The following is a 24,339-nucleotide window of genomic DNA, read 5'->3' on the forward strand; positions in this document are numbered from 1 at the left end:
TCCAATGTCGCAGGAGCTACAGTGATTATTTATACTGGCAAAGTCTCTAATTTGCTCAAAAACGTAACACAAGTGTTCAAGCGTTTGGAAGCCAGTCTACACGGGGGACCCTAGTGGGACCCCACCAGAAGGGTCCCGTACGCCGCGCCAGCGTTCAGCCGCACAGTGAACCGGGAGTCCCCCCTAGCGGGGCCCCCAGTTTGTACTCACGACAGACCTTACCTTCAGGCAGTGTTATGGGGTCTGCGGCATGCTGCGGCAGTTACAGCCAGGGCGCAGTGCCCCGCTGAACCACAACCACTCAGGACGGTGGTCCTGCAGCAGGGAAGCGGCTCTGCACCTCGCAAGGCCAGTGACCATCTGCCCCCCTATCTCCCACGGTGCAGTTATGCTGTTGCCCAAACAGCATACCGAAAATAACAAACATTAAGAATTAAAAAATTATCTGGAGCCCAGAGATGTGCATCCTCTCCTGAGGGCACTTTTTTTCTAAAACTGCCTGTGGGAGGGGGCATAGAGGGGAGGAGCCATCACACCCAGTGAAGAAATTTAAAGTGTACCTGCTCCTTTGGACCCTGTCTATACCCCATCGTACTAGATTCCCCAATATCCTTTATGGATGCTAGAGAAACTTTAGAAATCCACGTATCGAATTCAACCCCGAAGAGAAGATCCCCTGAAAAAGGAAGAGACTCTACACTGCGCTTGGACTCTGCGTCTTCTATCCACAGACACAACCACAGAGCTCTGCGTGTCGACACTGCCATAGCAGTGGTCCTAGCGTTAATAATGCCTATCTCCTTGAGAGAGTGTCTTGAATGTGTTTTAGGAGAGTCACCATAGTGACCAGGGACATATCCCCCGAGAGGCTCTCCTGAATTTGTGTAGCCCATGTATGAATACCATGAGTCATCCAGCAACACACTATGATTGGTCTTTGTGATATACCAGCCGCTGTGTAGACAGACTTCAGTGTATTCTCTATTTTTCTATCCCCAGGGTCCTTTATGGTAAAGGAGCCTGGAGCTGGTAGTACCGCATTTTTAGATAGGCGAGAGACTGATACGTCTACAGCCGGGGGTTCTTCCCAGAGTTTCCTGCCTTCAGTAGCAAATGGAAAAGTGTGCAAAAACCGTTTTGTCACTTGTAACACAGCAACAAAAACATTTTGTCACTTGGTATTTCTTATCTGGATTTTTTCAGGCTAATTTAAACAGGTCATCCAGCTCTGCAGAATCAGGGAAAGTGACACTGAGTTTGTTCTGTGTTAAGAAAAACAACTGATGTGCTGCAGCGTCCTCTAGAGGGAGTTTTAACACGTCCAGTATAGCAAGAATGAGGGTCTCAATACACTGTGCAGAAGAGGAATCCCCAGTAACAAGATCCAAATCCTCCCCCTCCTCCTGTATCTCTTCATCAGAGGATGAGAGTAAAGCAGGTAATCCACGTTTTTGTGGTCCTGATCTAGAGAGGGGGGGCTGTTGAACATCTGCCCTTGCAGTTAGGTTTGCAACAGCCTGCTGCAGTTGCTGAGTCATTTGAGCATTAGCAGTGAGCAGAGATGACATATCTGACATCATGGATTTTATGGCACCTAGCCAGAAAGGCTCTTGACCCTCCCCCCCAACCCCCTCACTAAGTTGTGAGGACTGGCTGCATTGTTCACATGACATGGAACCAGATGTAGAGGGAGAGAATCTGGTGTGACAGACACTGGTGTTTTACCATGTTTACAGTAAACACTTATATACACATACACACAGACGAGTAATATAATAGCAAGCCTGCCCTTACTGTATGTAAGAGGGAGACAGAGAGGAAAGAACAGCACACCCAAGCTAAGCAGCCCCCGTGAGACTGCAAGCTGTTATATCATGGTGTAACACCAGAGTTGTTGTCCTTTTCAGGACACAAATTGTGCACAATAGCGGCTCCTCCCTTCGCTACACCCCTGTACCAGTTTTCCTGCGTATCCTGAGTGCCTGGAGGAGCTGTGTGTGCCTGCTGCTGTAGCTGTAAGCAGAAGAAGGCGCCAAAACGCCGCTAGTCCCGCTCTGAGGAAGCTACGCCCCTGTAATGGCGACAGAGCTTTATAGATCTTTATACTGGCAAAGTCTCCATATAAGTGTAAAACATCACATAAGTGCTAGTTTTAACTACCGTTGCCAGTGTACACAGGGAGGCTATAGTGGGTCCCCCCAGGGAGGGTCCCGTATGCCGCCCCTGCGTTTGCGCCGCACCAAGCGGGGCTCACGGATTGTACTCACCACTCTTCTCTCATTCACGCAATGTTAGGATGGTGGTCCTGCAGCCGGGAAGCAGCTCTGATGCCTGAAGAAACCGGTACACCCCCCCCCCCCCCCCCCAACTCCCACGGTGCAGGTATGCTGTTGCCCAAACAGCATTCCAAAAATAATACATTTTAAAAATAAACTGAAGAAAACTCTCTGGAGCTCCAGAGTGTGCATCCTCTCCTGAGGGCAGTTTTTTCTAAACTGCCTGTGGGAGGGGGCATAGAGGGGAGGAGCCAGCACACCCAGTTGAAGAAATTTAAAGTGCATCGAATCCTTGGGACCTAGTCTATACCCCATCGTACTAATTCCCCAATATCCCTTATGGATGCTAGAGAAATAAAACATTACTAAAGTGGAAAACATTAAAATTAATTAATGTGTGGATTTCTGTTTCAGGTTTTTCCTTTTCTAAAGCACACATACAATGTTCTATTGAAAAGGATACATGCAAGGACATCATAGTTCAGTGAAGTGAGGTATTTTAATGAATCTACAACAGGTGTTATTAAGTTGTCATACTTCTGTATCTGCGAAAGTATCTGTGGGAAATTTAAAAAAAAACATGCATACTCAATATAAGAGGGACAAAAAGTTTACAAGAAGTTGCATGTCTGACACAATTTTGCAGTTCATGGTAACTATTAGGAAACAAACCTAAAGTCAAATTGCTAACCTTTAAACCAAAATCTTTGTCCTTGCTCTCAGGGGCAGGTTGCTGGACCAGAGTTCCAATAATGGGGCAGATGTATTAAGCCTGGAGAAGTGATAAAACGGTGATAGAGCAGTGATAAGTGAAGGGGATAACCACCAGCCAATCAGCTCCTAAATGTCAATATACATATTGGAGCTGATTGGCTGGTGCGTTATTACCTTGCACTTATCACTGCTTTATCACTTCTCCAGGCTTAATACATCTGCCCCAATGTCCTTAAACTGGACAGATGTATCATTTGTGTAATCCACTTTTATTCTTTCATTAATTATTTATTTATGGATTTATTACGTGCCACAAGGTCCGTGCAGTACCCAGGAAAGACATTTAAATGACACTGTATAAATGCAGTACAATAACAAAAACGTACAGTGAAGGTCATGGACAAGTGCAAGTGTGTGTTGGGCAACTTAAATGTAGCTAGTGTATGCAGGCAGTTGTTAATAGTGGAGGGAACAAAAAGAGAAAGACTGGTGATGCCGCAGTAGTCTGCAGAGTTAGCAAAATCCTCTCTCAAGGGTGCGCGGGGAGGGTGGAAACCAATAGTAGAAAGCAAGAACAAGAGCACTCTTGTACACCTACTATGAAAGGCACCGGAAAAATAACAGAGTAGGAGTAGGAGAGGTGACAGTGAGGAAAGTGTAACAGGGGAAAGTCCATAGAGCACCTGCTGCTGAAGGGAAATTTTTATACTCCCATTCTACACAATGCATACTAAGTAGACCATCTCAGTCTTATGCTCACAAACAAAAAGCCTAGTTAAAAAGCAAACACACTGGGGCTTTACTTTTGCATAAAAAAAAAAAAATTTGAATATTGCAATACATAAGCTTATGATTACATTTAGTTATAAAGGCACCACAAGTTGTTCGCAGCGCCGTACATACGGCAGACATTAAAACAATACTGGGTACACAGAACTTAACATTACAGGAACTGAAAAATTAAAACAGAGCACAGGTAACAATTAGCACCACAATTCTCACTACAGCTGAGATGTAAGGAAGCAAAGGAGTGGGCAGCTGTTGGAAGAGATGAACGGTTATGAGCGAGGGGAGATGCGGGTATAGACAGTCGCAGAGTAGGAGAGAGCTGTAATTGAAGTGAGAGAGTAGAGGGTTGTGAAAACAGGAGGAAAGAGGGCCATGCTCCAAGGACCTTACAATCTAGGGGGAGAGGAGAAACAGATAGATGAAATGAGGCGCAAGCAGAAGGTGGCCTGTAGGCAAGAAGTAAGCGAGGCAGAGATGGCCAAGGAATGAGGCAGGGGTTTGGGAGAGTGGCCTCGAAACTAGGTTATGCGGAAGGGTATGCTTTGATGAACAGTACAATTAAACCATACAGTTAACAATAGAAATGTTTAGATACATTGTTAATGAATTAAATATCACCATGTAAACGTTACCAGACCTTTCATCCCCCAAGACATGCCATATGCAATTTTAAAGAGTATGCCGTTTTAGCATGAAAGTCCACACCCATAATAGAAGATGCTGCAGACATCTAAAAATTCTCTGCTGTTTAATTATGCAGAGGGACTGCATGGAATAAGATCTTTATACCAAGTAAAACCTTGTAAAATGTGATAACACTTCATTCAAGTAATTGCATGTGGCATGCAGATTACAAACATCCACAGGTACTTAATAATATACAAACGTACATAATCAAACAAAATTGTTGGATTGCTATGGCTTAGTTTTCCTATTTGCCGTCCTGATGGCTTCACATTTTCTTTTGTTAGACGTCTGCAAGAAAAGCAGAAGGGGGAAAAAAAAGTGAACATTTGGTACACCTCTTCTATAGTGTTTTATGAATGCTATTAACAATTTAATTGGCCATAAACACAGAGCCGCCATAAAACAACAAGTGTATTTATAAAAGAGGGGAGAAAACAAAAATTTCAGTCCCGCTGCTAAAATACTAAATGTCAAATAAACACTGCCTATTGAAGCCTCTATAAATAATAACTAAGGACCACTGCCAAGAAAGATCTTAACATAACCATGAAATCTTCACTTAACATTTCGAGGAAAGAAAATCATTTTTGCTGACTGGCTATGAAGTGTACAAAACTTAGAAAATGGGCACTCTTCAGTAACTACTAAAAGATTGTGCCTAACGAGTCTGGCACTTAATGAAGGAGCTAAAGATCTCATGAATACAGAAAATAATTGGTTCAAACCAATCTGTGATAAAAGTCATTAAATTTTTTGTGCGCAGCCTTCTAAAGCTTTTTCAACTGGTATAGTGTAAGTCTATAACTCATGTAAGTGACTGTTTCTGCCTCAGTGATAACAGTACTGCAGTACCGCAGTGTGCCTTCATTTATCAGCAACTGCAATATTTCAAACCAACAGCTTCAAAAGAATACTTTGAATTGGCTACTTGCCTCACGCAGCAAAATAGATTTTTCGTATTTTCTCGTATAATTAAATAATTTGCACTCCAATTGATTACTTTTCCCATCTTGCGTTTGAACTACAATGGAATTTTGAGCACTTTGCAATGCTTTTTTCCCCATCACAGATGGGACAGTACAATCAAATCAGCCAATGGGCAAGTATATAATCTAACATAGATGCTTTGTATGCATCACAATATTCACTTACCGTATATACTCGAGTATAAGCCGACTTTTTCAGCACTTTTTTTTGTGCTGAAAAAGCCACCTCGGCTTATACTCGAGTCAGTGCAGGCAGAGGCAGAGCAGTGTGAAGGAGGGACATGGAGCGCACAGCGCGCGGCGCTCCTGTGTCCCTCCTGCATCTCCGGCGGCAGCAGCGGCGGTTCTATTACAGGAAATACCCGTTCGTGACCTCTGATCACGAACCGGCACTTCCTATAATAGACCCGCCGCGGCCGCCGAAGATGCAGGAGGGACACAGGAGAGCCGCGCACGCTGTGTGCTTCGTGTCCCTCCAGAAGACAGCGCGGGATCGACGGAGGGGTAAGTAACAGCACTGTGGGGCATACCTGGCACTTGGGGAGGGAACGTATCTGGCAGCACTGTGGGGGCATATCTGGCAGCACTGTGGGGGCATATCTGGCAGCACTGTGGGGGCATAACTGGCAGCACTGTGGGGGCATATCTGGCAGCACTGTGGGGGCATAACTGGCAGCACTGTGGGGGCATATCTGGCAGCACTGTGGGGGCATATCTGGCAGCACTGTGGGGGCATATCTGGCAGCACTGTGGGGGCATATCTGGCAGCACTGTGGGGGCATAACTGGCAGCACTGTGGGGGCATAACTGGCAGCACTGTGGGGGCATATCTGGCAGCACTGTGGGGGCATATCTGGCAGCACTGTGGGGGCATAACTGGCAGCACTGTGGGGGCATATCTGGCAGCACTGTGGGGGCATATCTGGCAGCACTGTGGGGGCATAACTGGCAGCACTGTGGGGGCATATCTGGCAGCACTGTGGGGGCATATCTGGCAGCACTGTGGGGGCATATCTGGCAGCACTGTGGGGGCATATCTGGCAGCACTGTGGGGGCATATCTGGCAGCACTGTGGGGGCATATCTGGCACTATGAGGGCATATCTGGCACTGAGGGCTGTGTACGGCTAGAGCTGCATTTCCCACCCTAGGCTTATACTCGAGTCAATAAGTTTTCCCAGGTTTTTGTGGTAGAATTAGGTGCCTCGGCTTATATTCGGGTCGACTTATACTCGAGTATATACGGTATATAGAATATATCTAATAAGCATATGCAAGATGTTGCTGATGCGTAAAAGTTACAAGCTATCTTCTATAAAGTCGAGCAGTCACTAGCCTGTCAAGGAGGACAACTTCGCAACCACAGAGCATAATGTTACATTAAGGGAGGAATTCAAAAGTTTGAAATGTCGGTTGGGCGTCTGTTTGTTCCCGTCTATTAGATAGGAAAAATAAGAATTTACTCACCGGTAATTCTATTTCTCGTAGTCCGTAGTGGATGCTGGGTACTCCGTAAGGACCATGGGGAATAGACGGGCTCCGCAGGAGACTGGGCACTCTTAAAAGAAAGATTAGGTACTATATCTGGTGTGCACTGGCTCCACCCTCTATGCCCCTCCTCCAGACCTCAGTTAGGGAAACTGTGCCCGGAAGAGCTGACATTACTAGGAAAGGATTTGGAATCCAGGGTAAGACTCATACCAGCCACACCAATCACACCGTACAACTTGTGATAACTATACCCAGTTAACAGTATGAACAACAACTGAGCCTCATTCAACAGATGGCTCAGAACAATAACCCTATAGTTAAGCAATAACTATATACAAGTATTGCAGAAAGTCCGCACTTGGGACGGGCTCCCAGCATCCACTACGGACTACGAGAAATAGAATTACCGGTGAGTAAATTCTTATTTTCTGACGTCCTAGTGGATGCTGGGTACTCCGTAAGGACCATGGGGATTATACCAAAGCTCCCAAACGGGCGGGAGAGTGCGGATGACTCTGCAGCACCGAATGAGCAAACTCAAGGTCCTCCTCAGCCAAGGTATCAAACTTGTAGAATTTTGCAAAAGTGTTTGATCCCGACCAAGTAGCAGCTCGGCAAAGTTGTAAAGCCGAGACCCCTCGGGCTGCCACCCAAGAAGAGCCTACCTTCCTCGTGGAATGGGCTTTTACTGATTTAGGATGCGGCAGTCCAGCCGCAGAATGTGCAAGTTGAATCGTGCTACAGATCCAGCGAGCAATAGTCTGCTTTGAAGCAGGAGCACCCAGCTTGTTGGGTGATTGCAGGATAAACAGCGAGTCAGTTTTTCTGACTCTAGCCGTCCTGGAAACATAGATTTTCAGGGCCCGGACTACGTCCAGCAACTTGGAATCCTCCAAGTCCCGAGCAGCCGCAGGCACCACAATAGGTTGGTTCAAATTAAACGCTGATACCACCTTTGGGAGAAATTGGGGACGAGTCCTCAATTCTGCCCTGTCCATATGGAAAATCAGATATGGGCTTTTACAGGACAAAGCCGCCAATTCTGACACACGCCTAGCAGAGGCCAAGGCCAACAGCATGACTACCTTCCACGTGAGATACTTCAACTCCACGGTCTGAAGTGGCTCAAACCAATGTGATTTTAGGAAATCCAACACAACGTTGAGATCCCAAAGTGCCACTGGAGGCACAAAAGGGGGCTGAATATGCAGCACTCCCTTAACAAACGTCTGAACTTCAGGCAGTGAAGCCAGTTCTTTTTGAAAGAAAATAGACAGGGCCGAAATCTGGACTTTAATGGATCCTAATTTTAGGCCCATAGTCACTCCTGACTGTAGGAAGTGCAGAAATCGACCCAGCTGAAATTCCTCTGTTGGGGCCTTCCTGGTCTCACACCAAGCAACATATTTTCGCCATATGCAGTGATAATGTTGTGCTGTCACATCCTTCCTAGCCTTTATCAGCGTAGGAATGACTTCATCCGGAATGCCCTTTTCCATTAGGATCCGGCGTTCAACCGCCATGCCGTCAAACGCAGCCGCGGTAAGTCTTGGAACAGACAGGGCCCCTGCTGTAGCAGGTCCTGTCGGAGCGGCAGAGGCCAAGGGTCCTCTGAGTTCATTTCTTGTAGTTCCGGGTACCAAGTTCTTCTTGGCCAATCCGGAACAATGAGTATAGTTCTTACTCCTCTCTTTCTTATTATCCTCAGTACCTTTGGTATGAGAGGAAGAGGAGGGAACACATAAACCGACTGGTACACCCACGGTGTCACTAGAGCGTCCACAGCTATCGCCTGAGGGTCCCTTGACCTGGCGCAATATCTTTTTAGCTTTTTGTTGAGGCGGGACGCCATCATGTCCACCTGTGGCCTTTCCCAACGATTTACAATCATTTTGAAGACTTCTGGATGAAGTCCCCACTCTCCCGGGTGGAGGTAGTGCCTGCTGATGAAGTCTGCTTCCCAGTTGTCCACTCCCGGAATGAACACCGCTGACAGTGCTAGCACGTGATTCTACGCCCATCGAAGAATCCTTGTGGCTTCTGCGATCGCCATCCTGCTTCTTGTGCCGCCCTGTCGGTTTACATGGGCGACCGCCGTGATGTTGTCTGACTGAATCAGCACCGGTTGGTTTTGAAGCAGGGGTTCTGCTTCACTTAGGGCATTGTAAATGGCCCTTAGTTCCAGAATATTTATGTGTAGGGAAGTCTCCTGACTCGACCACTGTCCTTGGAAGTATCTTCCCTGAGTGACTGCTCCCCAACCTCGGAGGCTTGCATCCGTGGTCACCAGGACCCAGTCCTGAATGCCGAATCTGCGGCCCTCGAGAAGATGAGCACTCTGCAACCACCACAGCAGAGACACCCTGGCCCTCGGGGACAGGGTGATCAACAGATGCATCTGAAGATGCGATCCGGACCACTTGTCTAACAGATCCCACTGAAAGATTCTTGCATGGAACCTGCCGAAGGGAATTGCTTCGTAAGAAGCTACCATCTTTCCCAGGACTCGTGTGCAGTGATGCACAGACACCTGTTTTGGTTTCAGGAGGTCCCTGACCAGAGATGACAATTTGTGGGCCTTCTCCTCCGGAAGAAACACCTTCTTCTGTTCTGTGTCCAGAATCATGCCCAAGAACAGCAGACGCGTCGTAGGAATCAGCTGCGACTTTGGTATATTCAGAATCCAGCCGTGCTATTGTAGCACTTCCCGAGATAGTGCTACTCCGACTAACAACTGCTCCTTGGACCTTGCCTTTATAAGGAGATCGTCCAAGTACGGGATAATTATAACTCCTTTCTTTCGAAGGAGTATCATCATTTCGGCCATTACCTTGGTAAATACCCTCGGTGCCGTGGACAGACCAAACGGCAAAGTCTGGAATTGGTAATGACAGTCCTGTACCACAAACCTGAGGTACTCCTGGTGAGGTGGGTAAATGGGCACATGTAGTAAGCATCCTTGATGTCCAGTGACACCATAAAATCCCCTCTTCCAGGCTTGCAATAACCGCCCTGAGCGATTCCATTTTGAACTTGAACTTCCTTATATAAGTGTTCAAGGATTTCAAATTTAGAATGGGTCTCACCGAACCGTCTGGTTTCGGTACCACAAACATTGTGGAATAGTAACCCCGTCCCTGTTGAAGGAGGGGAACTTTGATTATCACCTGCTGAAGGTACAGCTTGTGAATTGCCGCCAGTACTACCTCCCTTTCCTTGGGAGCAGCTGGCAAGGCTGATTTGAGGTAACGGCGAGGGGGAGACGCCTCGAACTCCAGCTTGTATCCCTGAGATACCACTTGTAGAACCTAGAGATCCACCTGTGAGCGAACCCACTGGTCGCTGAAGTTCCGGAGACGCGCCCCCACCACACCTGGCTCCACCTGTGGAGCCCCAGCGTCATGCGGTGGACTTAGTGGAAGCAGGGGAGGATTTTTGTTCCTGGGAACTGGCTGTCTGGTGCAGCTTTTTCCCTCTACCCCTGCCTCTGGGCAGAAAGGACGCGCCTCTGACCCGCTTGCCTTTCTGAGGCCGAAAGTACTGTACTTGATAATACGGTGCTTTCTTAGGCTGTGAGGGAACCTGAGGTAAAAAAGTCGACTTACCAGCTGTTGCTGTGGATACGAGGTCCGAGAGACCGTCCCCAAACAATTCCTCACCCTTATAAGGCAAAACTTCCATGTGCCTTTTAGAATCAGCATCACCTGTCCACTGCCGAGTCCATAATACTCTCCTGGTAGAAATGGACATTGCATTAATTCTAGATGCCAGCCGGCAAATGTCCCTCTGTGCATCCCTCATATATAAGACGACGTCTTTAATATGCTCTATGGTTAGCAAAATAGTATCCCTGTCAAGGGAATCAATGTTATCTGACAGGGTATCAGACCAAGCAGCTGCAGCACTACACATCCATGCTGAAGCAATTGCAGGTCTCAGTATAGTACCTGAGTGTGTATACACAGACTTCAGGATAGCCTCCTGCTTTCTATCTGCAGGCTCCTTTAAGGCGGCCGTATCCTGAGACGGCAGTGCCACCTTTTTTGATAAGCGTGTGAGCGCCTTGTCCACCCTAGGGGATGTTTCCCAACGCAACCTGTCCGTTGGTGGGAAAGGGTACGCCATTAGTAACCTCTTAGAAATCACTAATTTCTTATCTGGGGAACACCACACTTCTTCACACAATTCATTTAATTCATCAGATGGGGGAAAAGTCACTGGCTGCTTTTTCTCCCCAAACATAATACCCTTTTTTGTGGTAACCGGGTTAATGTCAGAAATGTGCAACACATTTTTCATTGCCGTAATCATGCATCGGATGGCCCTTGTGGACTGTACATTTGTCTCATCCTCGTCTACACTGGAGTCAGACTCCGTGTCGACATCTGTGTCTGCCATCTGAGGTAGCGGGCGTTTTTGAGCCCCTGATGGCCTCTGAGACGCCTGGGCAGGCGCGGGCTGAGATGCCGGCTGTCCCAAAGCTGTTACGTCATCGAACCTTTTATGCAAGGAGTTGACACTGTCGGTTAATACCTTCCACATATCCATCCACTCTGGTGTCGGCCCCGCAGGGGGCGAAATCACACTTATCGGCTCCTGCTCCGCCTCCACGTAAGCGTCCTCATCAAACATGTCGACACAGCCGCACCGACACACCGCACGCACACACACACAGGGAATGCTCTGACTGAGGACAGGACCCCACAAAGTCCTTTGGGGAGACAGAGAGAGAGTATGCCAGCACACACCAGAGCGCTATATAACAGAGGGATTTACACTAACACAAAGTGAATTTTCCCCCAATAGCTGCTTATATCACCTTTTGCGCCTAAATTTATGTGCCCCCCCTCTCTTTTTTACCCTTCTCGTAGTGTATACTGCAGGGGAGAGCCTGGGGAGCGTCCTTCCAGCGGAGCTGTGAAGAGAAAATGGGGCCGGTGTGCTGAGGGAGATAGCCCCGCCCCCTCCGCGGCGGGCTTCTCCCGCTTTTTTAATAATATTAATGGCGGGGGATTAGGCACATATACAGTTTTTAACTGTATTATGTGCACATTTGCCAAAAAGGTATACATATTGCAGCCCAGGGCGCCCCCCCCCCCCCCCCCCGCAGCGCCCTGCACCCACCAGTGACCGGAGCGTGTGGTGTGCTGTGGGAGCAATGGCGCACAGCTGCAGTGCTGTGCGCTACCTTATTGAAGACCGGAGTCTTCAGCCGCCGATTTTCTCCTGGTTCTTCCGTCTTCTGGCTCTGCAAGGGGGACGGCGGCGCGGCTCCGGGAACGGACGATCGAGGTCGGGCCCTGTGTTCGATCCCTCTGGAGCTAATGGTGTCCAGTAGCCTTAGAAGCACAAGCTAGCTGCAAGCAGGTAGGTTTGCTTCTCTCCCCTCAGTCCCTTGTAGCAGTGAGTCTGCTGTCAGCAGATCTCACTGAAAATAAAAAACCTAACAAATACTTTCTTTTCTAGTAAGCTCAGGAGAGCCCACTAGGTGCATCCAAGCTCTGGCCGGGCACAGATTCTAACTGAGGTCTGTAGGAGGGGCATAGAGGGAGGAGCCAGTGCACACCAGATATAGTACCTAATCTTTCTTTTAAGAGTGCCCAGTCTCCTGCGGAGCCCGTCTATTCCCCATGGTCCTTACGGAGTACCCAGCATCCACTAGGACGTCAGAGAAAAATAGACACCCAACTGACTTTTCAAACAATTGAATATCCCCTAAAAATATGAGCCCATCTGTTAGATTAGAGCAGTGGTTCCTAAACTCAGTCCTCAAGAGTACTGATGCTGGCTACACACTAGATGATAAAGTGGACGATGTGGCCGATACAAAAACATTGTTCACGATATTGCCTAGTGTGTATGCACTATGTCGCTGACTATGCGTGCTCCCGCGCGTTGTAAGCAACATGACCTGTCAGCCATGCATGCATGCCCGACGGGCGATATTGCCAGTGAGAGCCATGCTGCCGAAGCAGTTCTAATGTTCTAAGCTATTGCTTGGTAGCTGACCAACCATGATTGTAGGCGTCATAGAAGACAAATAGAGAGTCAGACTCGCAAATAGCGCTAGTTTTGTCCACGCAGATGCAGAGGGACTGAACCACTTCAAGAGAAGTCAAGAAAGACGCGTATCAGAGTCCGAAAGAGAGGGAGCCACAATCTCCATGTTAATATGAAAATTGTACACCACCTTTGGAAGATAACCCAGTCTGGTACAAAGGACTGCCGATCCAGATGGTAAATGAGGAAACGGGATTAAGGAGGCACTCAAATACGACACATGGCGAGCCAAGGCAATCATAAACAGGAAGATGGTCTTCCATGTTAACCAGTGAAGATCCACGGAGTCTACACTCTCAAAGGGGTGAGACTATAGTATCCTCAGTACTAGAAGCAAATCCCATTTAGCAACCAGGGAAAGTAAAAGGTGGCCGAAGATGACGGAACCCTTGAAGAAAAGTCTACACTGCCGGCAAGTGGGCAATCTGTTAGGGATGTAAGTATTCTTGGACTTGATTGAAGTCGTGGGGAACTCCAGTGCTATTGTGGCGAGACTCCTAGAGCTCTCAAGAGGCGTTTCACCATCAGCAACTCCTCGCTGTTCCCTTAGTGCTTGTTGTGAACACCGGTACTTAAGGGGGCCCCCTGGATTAATTCCTCCAGCTGTAGGAGCTCACCCAATAAGACTGAAGAGTCCGGATAGAGTCTCTGTGGACACTACAACGACTACAAACTATTCCACCGTACGCAAGGTAGCAGAGAAGTTGTGAAGTAGCAGCACACTAACACAATCCTACTCTGAAAAAGGACTTAATACATGGGTCTTCAGAGAGGAGAGACAAATGGTACATATCCAAATCATCTTGCAAGTAGGACAAGACCCAGGAAATGCAGAATGATGATGGTCTGACATGGTGGGAGGAACACCAGTCAAATAGTCCCGCTATTCTCATAAGATCATGGTACGGAACCACCGAATCACAAAACCCCCTAGCTTTTAAAAAAGCTGTTTTAATAGCAACCCTGTCAAAGCTAGTCATGTGAGGTCCGAGTGGAGGCAAAAGCCCTGCCACAGAAGGTCTGGCCTGAGAGGAAGACGCCAAGGAGGAGATGAGAGATGAAGAAGATTGGCAGACCAGGCTTGACCATGATGACTGTGCCAGCTTCACCTTGCTGCGAATCCGGGGGAACATTGATATTGGAAGGAAGAGGTAAATGAAAGGGAACCATCCACGGGATGGAGAGGGCATCCACCAGAAGAGCCCCTGGATCTCGAGTCCTGGAACAATACACTGGAAGCTTGTAACAGTGGCGGGACAACCCCAACAGTTCACTAACATCTGAAATACCACGGGTTGGGGAGAACATTCTCCTGCGTGGACATCCTGGCTGCTGAGAAGGTCCGCTACCCAGTTTTGGACTCCCGGAATGTAAACCCCTGATAGAGCAGAAAGATAATGCTCTGCCCACTGTAGAATGCAACTAGCTTCCTTCATGGCAACTGGTGCCTCCTTGGTGGTTGATATAAGTGACTGCAGCCCCGTTGTCTGACTGTACCTTTACGGCTCTGCCATGAAGGAACAGTTTTACATAACAAAGTCCGTAAAACTGTCCTGAGCTCCAAGAGGTTGATCAGGTGGAGAGATTCTAGAGGTGTCCAACGACCATGGAAGGCGAGGTAGGTCACAGCATCCCAACCCCGGAGCATTTGTGGTGAGAAGTAGGCAGCCCTGAATCAGAAATGTACAACCATAGCAGGGAATGCCGAAACTAAGTCAAAAAAAAAAAAGTACTTGACTGCTGTGGCAGAGGTGGGGCTGTAGGGGAGGAAGAGCCTGTGCTGCAGCTGCTTCTTCAAACAAGTTTGACTCTTTGGTGGCCAGACTATTCACTCTATACCCCAAGGTCTCCAGTTTCTTCCCCATGTATGCTAGAGAAAAATATACATAAAAAGCAAAAATCCCTACGTAAAAGATGAAATAGCTCTGTGCTCAAGGTCAACTAACAGTCCAGGTTTTCATGATAGCTATGCCTGATCACAGATGGTTAAATGAAAATAACTGATGTACTATTAAAGCCACCTATGTTCAAGTATGGGTATCCTTAAAACTTGGACTGTTAGTGTGCCTTGAGTACTGTGGTTGGGAAACCCTGCCTTAGATGACCCCTGGTATAGGGAGTACCTCTCACAGTCAATAACATAGTATGTTACGAAGTTCTACCACTTGGCATAGGAGGGTAACTTGTTGCTGCCACCACACAGACACCTGGAACCACTTCCTCTACCAGATTCCATCACCAGCACTTGAAATTTACTTCTTGGGTATATGTGATAATAGTGCTGCAACACTTACTGGTTGGTGTAGGACAATTCCCCACTGACATTTCACTATGGACCAGTGCTGAACTTGGTAGTGGGCAGAGGGCTTGAGCTTCGAGCCACTGGGTTCAACCTCAAAACAGTTTAACCTCAACAACCGTAAGTGTTTTGTGTTTACCTGGTAGTGACAGCATACAAGCAGATGCAGGTGTCTTTAAACAGAAAGATGTTTTTTGCTCCAATAAAATGTCAATATATTCCTAGTTCAAGATACCAGGAATATCACAGCATGCAAATGATCTTGGAGGATCCTATGACCCACACATAATAGGGCTCACAGTGCTCATTTTATTCAGTTTTAGCACGTAATACAGCAGGGCTAGTCCAGCTGAATGCATGCACTGCTCATGTAAACAGAGGTGGGATGTACAGATTGCCTTCATTTGTAAATTCGACAAATGCTAAGATTAAGCGACATTCTGTTTAAACAAAAATATTCATAATTAACTTTTACTAAAACAAACAGACTGAGCTTCTTAATTTTCAATACTTACTTCATAATATATTTGGCTCTATCAAAGGTTTGTGCTTTAACTTTAACTAGTAATGGGTGATTGTTATAAGTTTCATTTTTCCACTGTCCATACAGACGATACCTGTTAATAAAATAGAGTATTAGGGTGGTGGCACTATCAAACCACCTTAGACTCGGCTTGTACTTCTTAAAACAGAGAGGACAACGAAGTGTCTAAATGAACGCATATGGTACAAATATAGGACTGTGATATGATAAAACATGTAGTATTAAAAGTACACTACATCATGTTATCTGTTTAAACTTTACTGAATATGACAGCATTCACTATGTGATAACAGGAACCAAACACTAGAAAAATCAGCTACTGTACATTAAGAGAGTAGTTGTGTCCAGTAATTCAATCGATAATGCAACAACTCAGCATAACCTCCGAGTACAATTAAGCCTTTGTTGCGTTCACACCCATATTAAAGCAAAAATAAGATTTTAAACCTACCGGTAAATAAGAATTTACTCACCGGTAATTCTATTTCTCGTAGTCCGTAGTGGATGCTGGGGACTCTGTCAGGACCATGGGGAATAGCGGCTCCGCAGGAGACAGGGCACAAAATTTAAAAGTTTGACCACTAGGTGGTGTGTACTGGCTCCTCCCCCTATGACCCTCCTCCAAGCCTCAGTTAGGATACTGTGCCCGGACGAGCGTACACAATAAGGAAGGATTTTGAATCCCGGGTAAGACTCATACCAGCCACACCAATCACACCGTACAACTTGTGATATGAAACCCAGTTAACAGTATGATAACGTAGGAGCCTCTGAAAAGATGGCTCACAACAATAAACAACCCGATTTTTTTGTAACAATAACTATGTACAAGTATTGCAGACAATCCGCACTTGGGATGGGCGCCCAGCATCCACTACGGACTACGAGAAATAGAATTACCGGTGAGTAAATTCTTATTTTCTCTGACGTCCTAGTGGATGCTGGGGACTCCGTCAGGACCATGGGGATTATACCAAAGCTCCCAAACGGGCGGGAGAGTGCGGATGACTCTGCAGCACCGAATGAGAGAACTCCAGGTCCTCCTTAGCCAGGGTATCAAATTTGTAGAATTTTACAAACGTGTTCTCCCCTGACCACGTAGCTGCTCGGCAGAGTTGGAATGCCGAGACCCCTCGGGCAGCCGCCCAAGATGAGCCCACCTTCCTTGTGGAGTGGGCATTGACAGATTTAGGCTGTGGCAGGCCTGCCACAGAATGTGCCAGTTGAATTGTGCTACAAATCCAACGAGCAATCGTCTGCTTAGAAGCAGGAGCACCCAGCTTGTTGGGTGCATACAGTATAAACAGCGAGTCAGATTTTCTGACTCCAGCCGTCCTTGAAATATATATTTTCAATGCTCTGACAACGTCCAGCAACTTGGAATCCTCCAAATCGCTAGTAGCCGCAGGCACCACAATAGGCTGGTTCAGGTGAAACGCTGATACCACCTTAGGCAGAAAATGAGGACGCGTCCTCAATTCTGCCCTGTCCGAATGGAAAATCAGATATGGGCTTTTATACGATAAAGCCGCCAATTCCGACACTCTCCTGGCTGAAGCCAGGGCCAGTAGCATGGTTACTTTCCATGTAAGATATTTCAAATCTACCGATTTGAGTGGCTCAAACCAATGGGATTTGAGAAAATCCAAAACTACATTGAGATCCCACGGTGCCACTGGGGGCACAACCGGGGGCTGTATATGTAGTACTCCTTTTACAAAAGTCTGGACTTCAGGAACTGAAGCCAATTCTTTCTGGAAGAAAATCGACAGGGCCGAAATTTGAACCTTAATGGACCCTAATTTGAGGCCCATAGATAATCCTGTTTGCAGGAAATGTAGGCCTCACACCATGCAACATATTTTCTCCAAATGCGGTGATAATGTTGTGCAGTCACCTCCTTCCTGGCTTTGACCAGGGTAGGGATGACCTCTTCCGGAATGCCTTTTTCCCTTAGGATCCGGCGTTCAACCGCCATGCCGTCAAACGCAGCCGCGGTAAGTCTTGGAATAGACACGGTCTCTGCTGAAGCAGATCCCTTCTTAGAGGTAGAGGCCACGGATCTTCCGTGAGCATCTCCTGAAGTTCCGGGTACCAAGTCTTTCTTGGCCAGTCCGGAGCCACTAGTATCGTTCTTACTCCCCTTTGCCGTATAATTCTCAGTACCTTGGGTATGAGAGGCAGAGGAGGGAACACATACACTGACTGGTACACCCATGGTGTTACCAGAGCGTCCACAGCTATTGCCTGAGGGTCTCTTGACCTGGCGCAATACCTGTCCAGTTTTTTGTTGAGGCGGGACGCCATCATGTCCACCATTGGTCTTTCCCAATGGACTACAATCATGTGGTGAACACTGCTGACAGTGCTATCACATGATTTTCAGCCCAGCGAAGAATCCTTGCAGCTTCTGCCATTGCCCTCCTGCTTCTTGTGCCGCCCTGTCTGTTTACGTGGGCGACTGCCGTGATGTTGTCCGACTGGATCAACACCGGCTGACCCTGAAGCAGAGGTTTTGCCAGGCTTAGAGCATTGTAGATTGCTCTTAGTTCCAGTATATTTATGTGAAGAGACGTTTCCAGGCTTGACCACAAGCCCTGGAAGTTTCTTCCTTGTGTGACCGCTCCCCAGCCTCTCAGGCTGGCATCCGTGGTCACTAGGACCCAGTTCTGTATGCCGAATCTGCGGCCCTCTAACAGATGAGCACTCTGCAACCACCATAGCAGAGAGACCCTTGTCCTTGTCGACAATTTAATCCGCTGATGCATCTGCAGATGCGATCCGGACCATTTGTCTAGCAGATCCCACTGAAAAATTCGTGCATGGAATCTGCCGAATGGAATCGCTTCGTAAGAAGCCACCATTTTTCCCAGGACTCTTGTGCATTGATGCACAGACACTGTCCCTGGTTTTAGGAGGTTCCTGACGAGTTCGGATAACTCCCTGGCTTTCTCCTCCGGAAGAAATACCTTTTTCTGAACAGTGTCCAGAATCATCCCTAGGAACAGCAGACGTGTCGTCGGGATCAGTTGGGATTTTGGAAAATTCAGAATCCACCCGTGCTGTTGGAGCACTGCTTGAGTTAGTGCTACTCCGACCTCCAGCTGTTCTCTGGATCTTGCCCTTATCAGGAGATCGTCCAAGTAAGGGATAATTAATACGCCTTCTCTTAGAAGAAGGATCATCATTTCGGCCATTACCTTGGTAAAGACCCTGGGTGCCGTGGACAATCCAAACGGCAGCGTCTGAAACTGATAATGACAGTTTTGTACCACGAACCTGAGGTACCCTTGGTGTGAAGGGCAAATTGGGACATGAAGGTAAGCATCCTTGATGTCCAAGGACACCATAAAATCCCCTTTTTCCAGATTCGCTATCACTGCTCTGAGTGACTCCATCTTGAACTTGAATTTTTGTATGTACAGGTTCAGAGATTTCAGATTTAGAATAGGTCTTACCGAGCCGTCCGGCTTCGGTACCACAAATAGCGTGGAGTAATACCCCTTTCCCTGTTGTAGAAGGGGTACCTTGATTATCACCTGCTGAGAATACAGCTTGTGAATGGCTTCCAATACCGTCGCCCTGTCTGAGGGAGACGTTGGCAAAGCAGATTTTAGGAACCGGCGAGGGGGAGACTTCTCGAATTCCAACCTGTAACCCTGAGATACTACCTGCAGGATCCAGGGGTCCACCTGCGAGTGTGCCCACTGTGCGCAGAAATTCTTGAGGCGACCCCCCACCGCCCCTGAGTCCGCTTGTAAGGTCCCAGCGTCATGCTGAGGCCTTTGCAGAAGCCGGGGAGGACTTCTGCTCCTGGGAAGGGGCTGCTTGCTGCAGTCTCTTACCCTTTCCTTTGCCTCGGGGCAAATATGAATGTCCTTTTGCTCGCTTGTTCTTATAGGAACGAAAGGACTGCGGCTGAAAAGACTGCGTCTTTTTCTGCTGGGAGGGGACTTGAGGTAAAAAGGTGGACTTCCCGGCTGTTGCCGTGGCTACCAAATCCGATAGACCGACCCCAAATAATTCCTCCCCTTTATACGGCAATACTTCCATATGCCGTTTGGAATCCGCATCGCCTGACCACTGTCGCGTCCATAGACATCTTCTGGCAGATATGGACATCGCACTTACTCTTGATGCCAGAGTGCAGATATCCCTCTGTGCATCTCGCATATAAAGGAATGCATCCTTTAATTGCTCTATAGTCAATAAAATACTGTCCCTATCCAGGGTATCAATATTTTCAGTCAGGGAATCCGACCAAGCCACCCCAGCACTGCACATCCAGGCTGAGGCGATTGCTGGTCGCAGTATAACACCAGTATGTGTGTATATACTTTTTAGAGTATTTTCCAGCCTCCTATCAGCTGGATCCTTGAGGGCGGCCGTATCAGGAGACGGTAACGCCACTTGTTTGGATAAACGTGTGAGCGCCTTGTCCACCCTAGGGGGTGTTTCCCAGCGCGCCCTAACCTCTGGCGGGAAAGGGTATAACGCCAATAACTTCTTTGAAATTAGCAGTTTTTTATCAGGGGTAACCCACGCTTCATCACACACGTCATTCAATTCCTCTGATTCAGGAAAAACTACAGGTAGTTTTTTCAGACCCCACATAATACCCCTTTTTGTGGTACTTGCAGTATCAGAGATATGCAAAGCCTCCTTCATTGCCGTGATCATATAACGTGTGGCCCTACTGGAAAATCCGTTCGTTTCTTCACCGTCGACACTAGATTCGGTGTCCGTGTCTGGGTCTGTGTCGACCGACTGAGGCAAAGGGCGTTTTACAGCCCCTGACGGTGTTTGAGACGCCTGTACAGGTACTAACTGGTTTGCCGGTCGTCTCATGTCGTCAACCGACTTTTGCAGCGTGCTGACATTATCACGTAATTCCATAAACAAAGCCATCCATTCCGGTGTCGACTCCCTAGGGGGTGACATCACCATTACCGGCAATTGCTCCGCCTCCACACCAACATCGTCCTCATACATGTCGACACACACGTACCGACACACAGCAGACACACAGGGAATGCTCTGATAGAAGACAGGACCCCACTAGCCCTTTGGGGAGACAGAGGGAGAGTTTGCCAGCACACACCAAAGCGCTATAATTATATAGGAACAACCTTATATAAGTGTTGTTTCCTTATAGCTGCTTAAATATATATAATATCGCCAAAAAATGCCCCCCCTCTCTGTTTTTTACCCTGTTTCTGTAGTGCAGTGCAGGGGAGAGCCTGGGAGCCTTCCTAGCAGCGGAGCTGTGTAGGAAAATGGCGCTGTGTGCTGAGGAGATAGGCCCCGCCCCCTATTCCGGCGGGCTCTTCTCCCGGTTTTTCTGAGACCTGGCAGGGGTGAAATACATCCATATAGCCTCATGGACTATATGTGATGTATTCTTTTTAGCCAGAAAGGTATTAACATTGCTGCCCAGGGCGCCCCCCCCAGCGCCCTGCACCCTCAGTGACCGCCGGTGTGAAGTGTGCCTGAGCGCAATGGCGCACAGCTGCAGTGCTGTGCGCTACCTCATGAAGACTGAAAAGCCTTCAGCCGCCGGTTTCTGGACCTCTTCTTACTTCGGCATCTGCAAGGGGGTCGGCGGCGCGGCTCCGGTGACCCATCCAGGCTGTACCTGTGATCGTCCCTCTGGAGCTAGTGTCCAGTAGCCTAAGAAGCAAATCCATCCTGCACGCAGGTGAGTTCACTTCTTCTCCCCTAGGTCCCTCGTTGCAGTGAGCCTGTTGCCAGCAGGACTCACTGAAAATAATAAAACTATCAAAACTTTTACTCTAAGCAGCTCTTTATGAGAGCCACCTAGATTGCACCCTGCTCGGACGGGCACAAAAACCTAACTGAGGCTTGGAGGAGGGTCATAGGGGGAGGAGCCAGTACACACCACCTAGTGGTCAAACTTTTAAATTTTGTGCCCTGTCTCCTGCGGAGCCGCTATTCCCCATGGTCCTGACGGAGTCCCCAGCATCCACTAGGACGTCAGAGAAAATCTTTTTCTCATAGTCCGTAGAGGATGCTGGGGACTCCGTAAGGACCATGGGGATAGACGGGCTCCGCAGGAGAAATGGGCACTTTAAGAAAGACATTGGCTCTGGGTGTGCACTGGCTCCTCCCTCTATGCCCCTCCTCCAGACCTCAGTTAGAGAAACTGTGCCCAGAGGAGACTGACAATACTAGGAAAGGATTTTAGTTAATCCAAGGGCAATATTCATACCAGCCACACCAATCACACCGTATAACTTGTGATGTACTATCTAATTAACAGTATGAAAAAACAACATAGCATCGGTCCAAAACCGATGAAACTATAACATAACCCTTATGTAAGCAACAACTATATACAAGTCTTGCAGAAATAGTCCGCACTTGGGACGGGCGCCCAGCATCCTCTACGGACTACGAGAAAAAGATTTACCGGTAGGTTTAAAATCTTATTTTCTCTAACGTCCTAGAGGATGCTGGGGACTCCGTAAGGACCATGGGGATTATACCAAAGCACCCAAACGGGCGGGAGAGTGCGGATGACTCTGCAGCACCGATTGAGCAAACAGGAGGTCCTCCTCAGCCAGGGTATCAAACTTATAGAACTTTGCAAAGGTGTTTGACCCCGACCAAGTAGCAGCTCTGCACAGCTGTAGTGCCGAGACCCCTCGGGCAGCCGCCCAAGAAGAGCCCACCTTCCTAGTGGAATAGGCCTTAACCGATTTTAGTAATGGCAATCCTGCCGTAGAATGCGCCTGCTGAATCGTGTTACAGATCCAGCGAGCAATAGCCTGCTTTGAAGCTGGAGCGCCAACCTTGTTGGCTGCATACAGGACAAACAGTGCTTCTTTCTTCCTGACTCTAGCCGTTCTGGCCACGTAAATTTTCAAAGCCCTGACCACATCAAGGGACTCGGAATCCTCCAAGTCACGCGTAGCCACAGGCACGACAACAGGTTGGTTCATATGAAAAGATGAGACCAATTTAGGTAGGAATTGAGGACGGGTCCGCAATTCCGCCCTATCCATATGGAAAACCAGATAGGGGCTTTTATGTGATAAAGCCGCTAATTCAGAAACTCGCCGAGCCGAAGCCAAGGCTAACAACATGATCACTTTCCAAGTGAGATATTTCAACTCCACAGTTTTAAGTGGTTCAAACCAATGTGACTTAATGAAACTTAACACCACGTTAAGGTCCCAAGACGCCACCGGAGGTACAAAAGGAGGCTGAATATGCAGTACTCCCTTCACAAACGTCTGTACTTCTGGGAGAGAGGCCAATTCCTTTTGAAAGAAAATGGATAAGGCCGAAATCTGAACCTTAATAGATCCTAATTTTAGGCCCAAATTCACTCCAGTTTGTAGGAAGTGAAGAAAACGGCCCAGATGGAATTCTTCCATAGGAGCATTCCTGGCCTCACACCAAGAAACATATTTTCGCCATATTCGGTGATAATGTTTTGATGTCACGTCCTTCCTAGCCTTTATTAGTGTAGGAATGACCTCATCCGGAAAACCTTTTCCGCTAGGATCCGGCGTTCAACGCCATGCCGTCAAACGCAGCCGCGGTAAGTCTTGGAACAGACAGGGACCCTGTTGCAACAGGTCCTGTCTTAGAGGAAGAGGCCACGGATCTTCTGTGAGCATCTCCTGCAGGTCCGGATACCAGGTCCTTCGTGGCCAATCTGGAACAATGAGGATTGTTCTCACTCCTCTTTTTCTTATTATTCTCAACACCTTGGGTATGAGAGGAAGAGGAGGAAATACATAGACCGCCCGGAACACCCACGGTGTCACTAGGGCGTCCACAGCTACCGCCTGAGGGTCTCTTGACCTGGCGCAATACCTTTGTAGCTTTTTGTTGAGACGGGACACCATCATGTCTATTTGGGGCAGCCCTCACTGACTGGCAATCTGCTCGAAGACTTCCTGATGAAGTCCCCACTCTCCCGGATGTAGGTCGTGTCTGCTGAGGAAGTCTGCTTCCCAGTTGTCCACTCCCGGAATAAACACTGCTGACGGTGCGCTTACAAACCGCCCAGCGAAGAATTCTGGTGGCTTCCGCAATCGCCACTCTGCTCCTTGTGCCGCCTTGGCGGTTTACATGAGCTACTGTGGTGACGTTGTCTGACTGGATCAGAACTGGTTGGTCGCGAAGTAATTCCTCCGCTTGACGTAGGGCGTTGAATATGGCCCTTAGTTCCAGGATGTTGATGTGGAGACAAGTCTCTTGACTTGACCAAAGACCTTGGAAATTTCTTCCCTGTGTGACTACTCCCCAACCTCGGAGGCTCGCGTCCGTGGTCACCAGGATCCAGTCCTGAATGCCGAACCTGCGGCCCTCTAGGAGGTGAGCACTCTGCAGCCACCACAGGAGAGATACCCTGGCCCTGGGGTACAGGGTGATCCGCTGATGAATTTGTAGATGTGACCCGGACCACTTGTCCAGTAGGTCCCACTGGAAAGTCATCGCATGGAACCTGCCGAAGGGAATG

The 24,339-nt window shown here is 48.0% G+C and overlaps 1 protein-coding gene across 3 annotated transcripts in view; it reads right to left on the reverse strand.

Annotated features, from left to right (window-relative positions):
- THOC2 (THO complex subunit 2) overlaps positions 1-24,339 on the reverse strand; it is a 479,267-nt gene that overhangs the window by 233,466 nt on the left and 221,462 nt on the right. For all 3 annotated transcript variants that reach the window (XR_010183065.1, XM_063937241.1, XM_063937242.1), the window contains exons 15-17: positions 15,817-15,918; positions 4,670-4,754; positions 2,740-2,833 (exon numbers count right to left, since the gene is read on the reverse strand). Coding sequence is in view for 2 of the 3 variants with exons in the window: in XM_063937241.1 (XP_063793311.1) it covers positions 2,740-2,833; positions 4,670-4,754; positions 15,817-15,918 (281 nt within the window). In the remaining variant the exon portion in view is untranslated. The remainder of the gene's footprint in view (positions 1-2,739; positions 2,834-4,669; positions 4,755-15,816; positions 15,919-24,339) is intronic.

Source organism: Pseudophryne corroboree, chromosome 8 (assembly GCF_028390025.1).
Source record: "Pseudophryne corroboree isolate aPseCor3 chromosome 8, aPseCor3.hap2, whole genome shotgun sequence".
Classification (NCBI taxonomy): Eukaryota; Metazoa; Chordata; class Amphibia; order Anura; family Myobatrachidae; genus Pseudophryne; species Pseudophryne corroboree.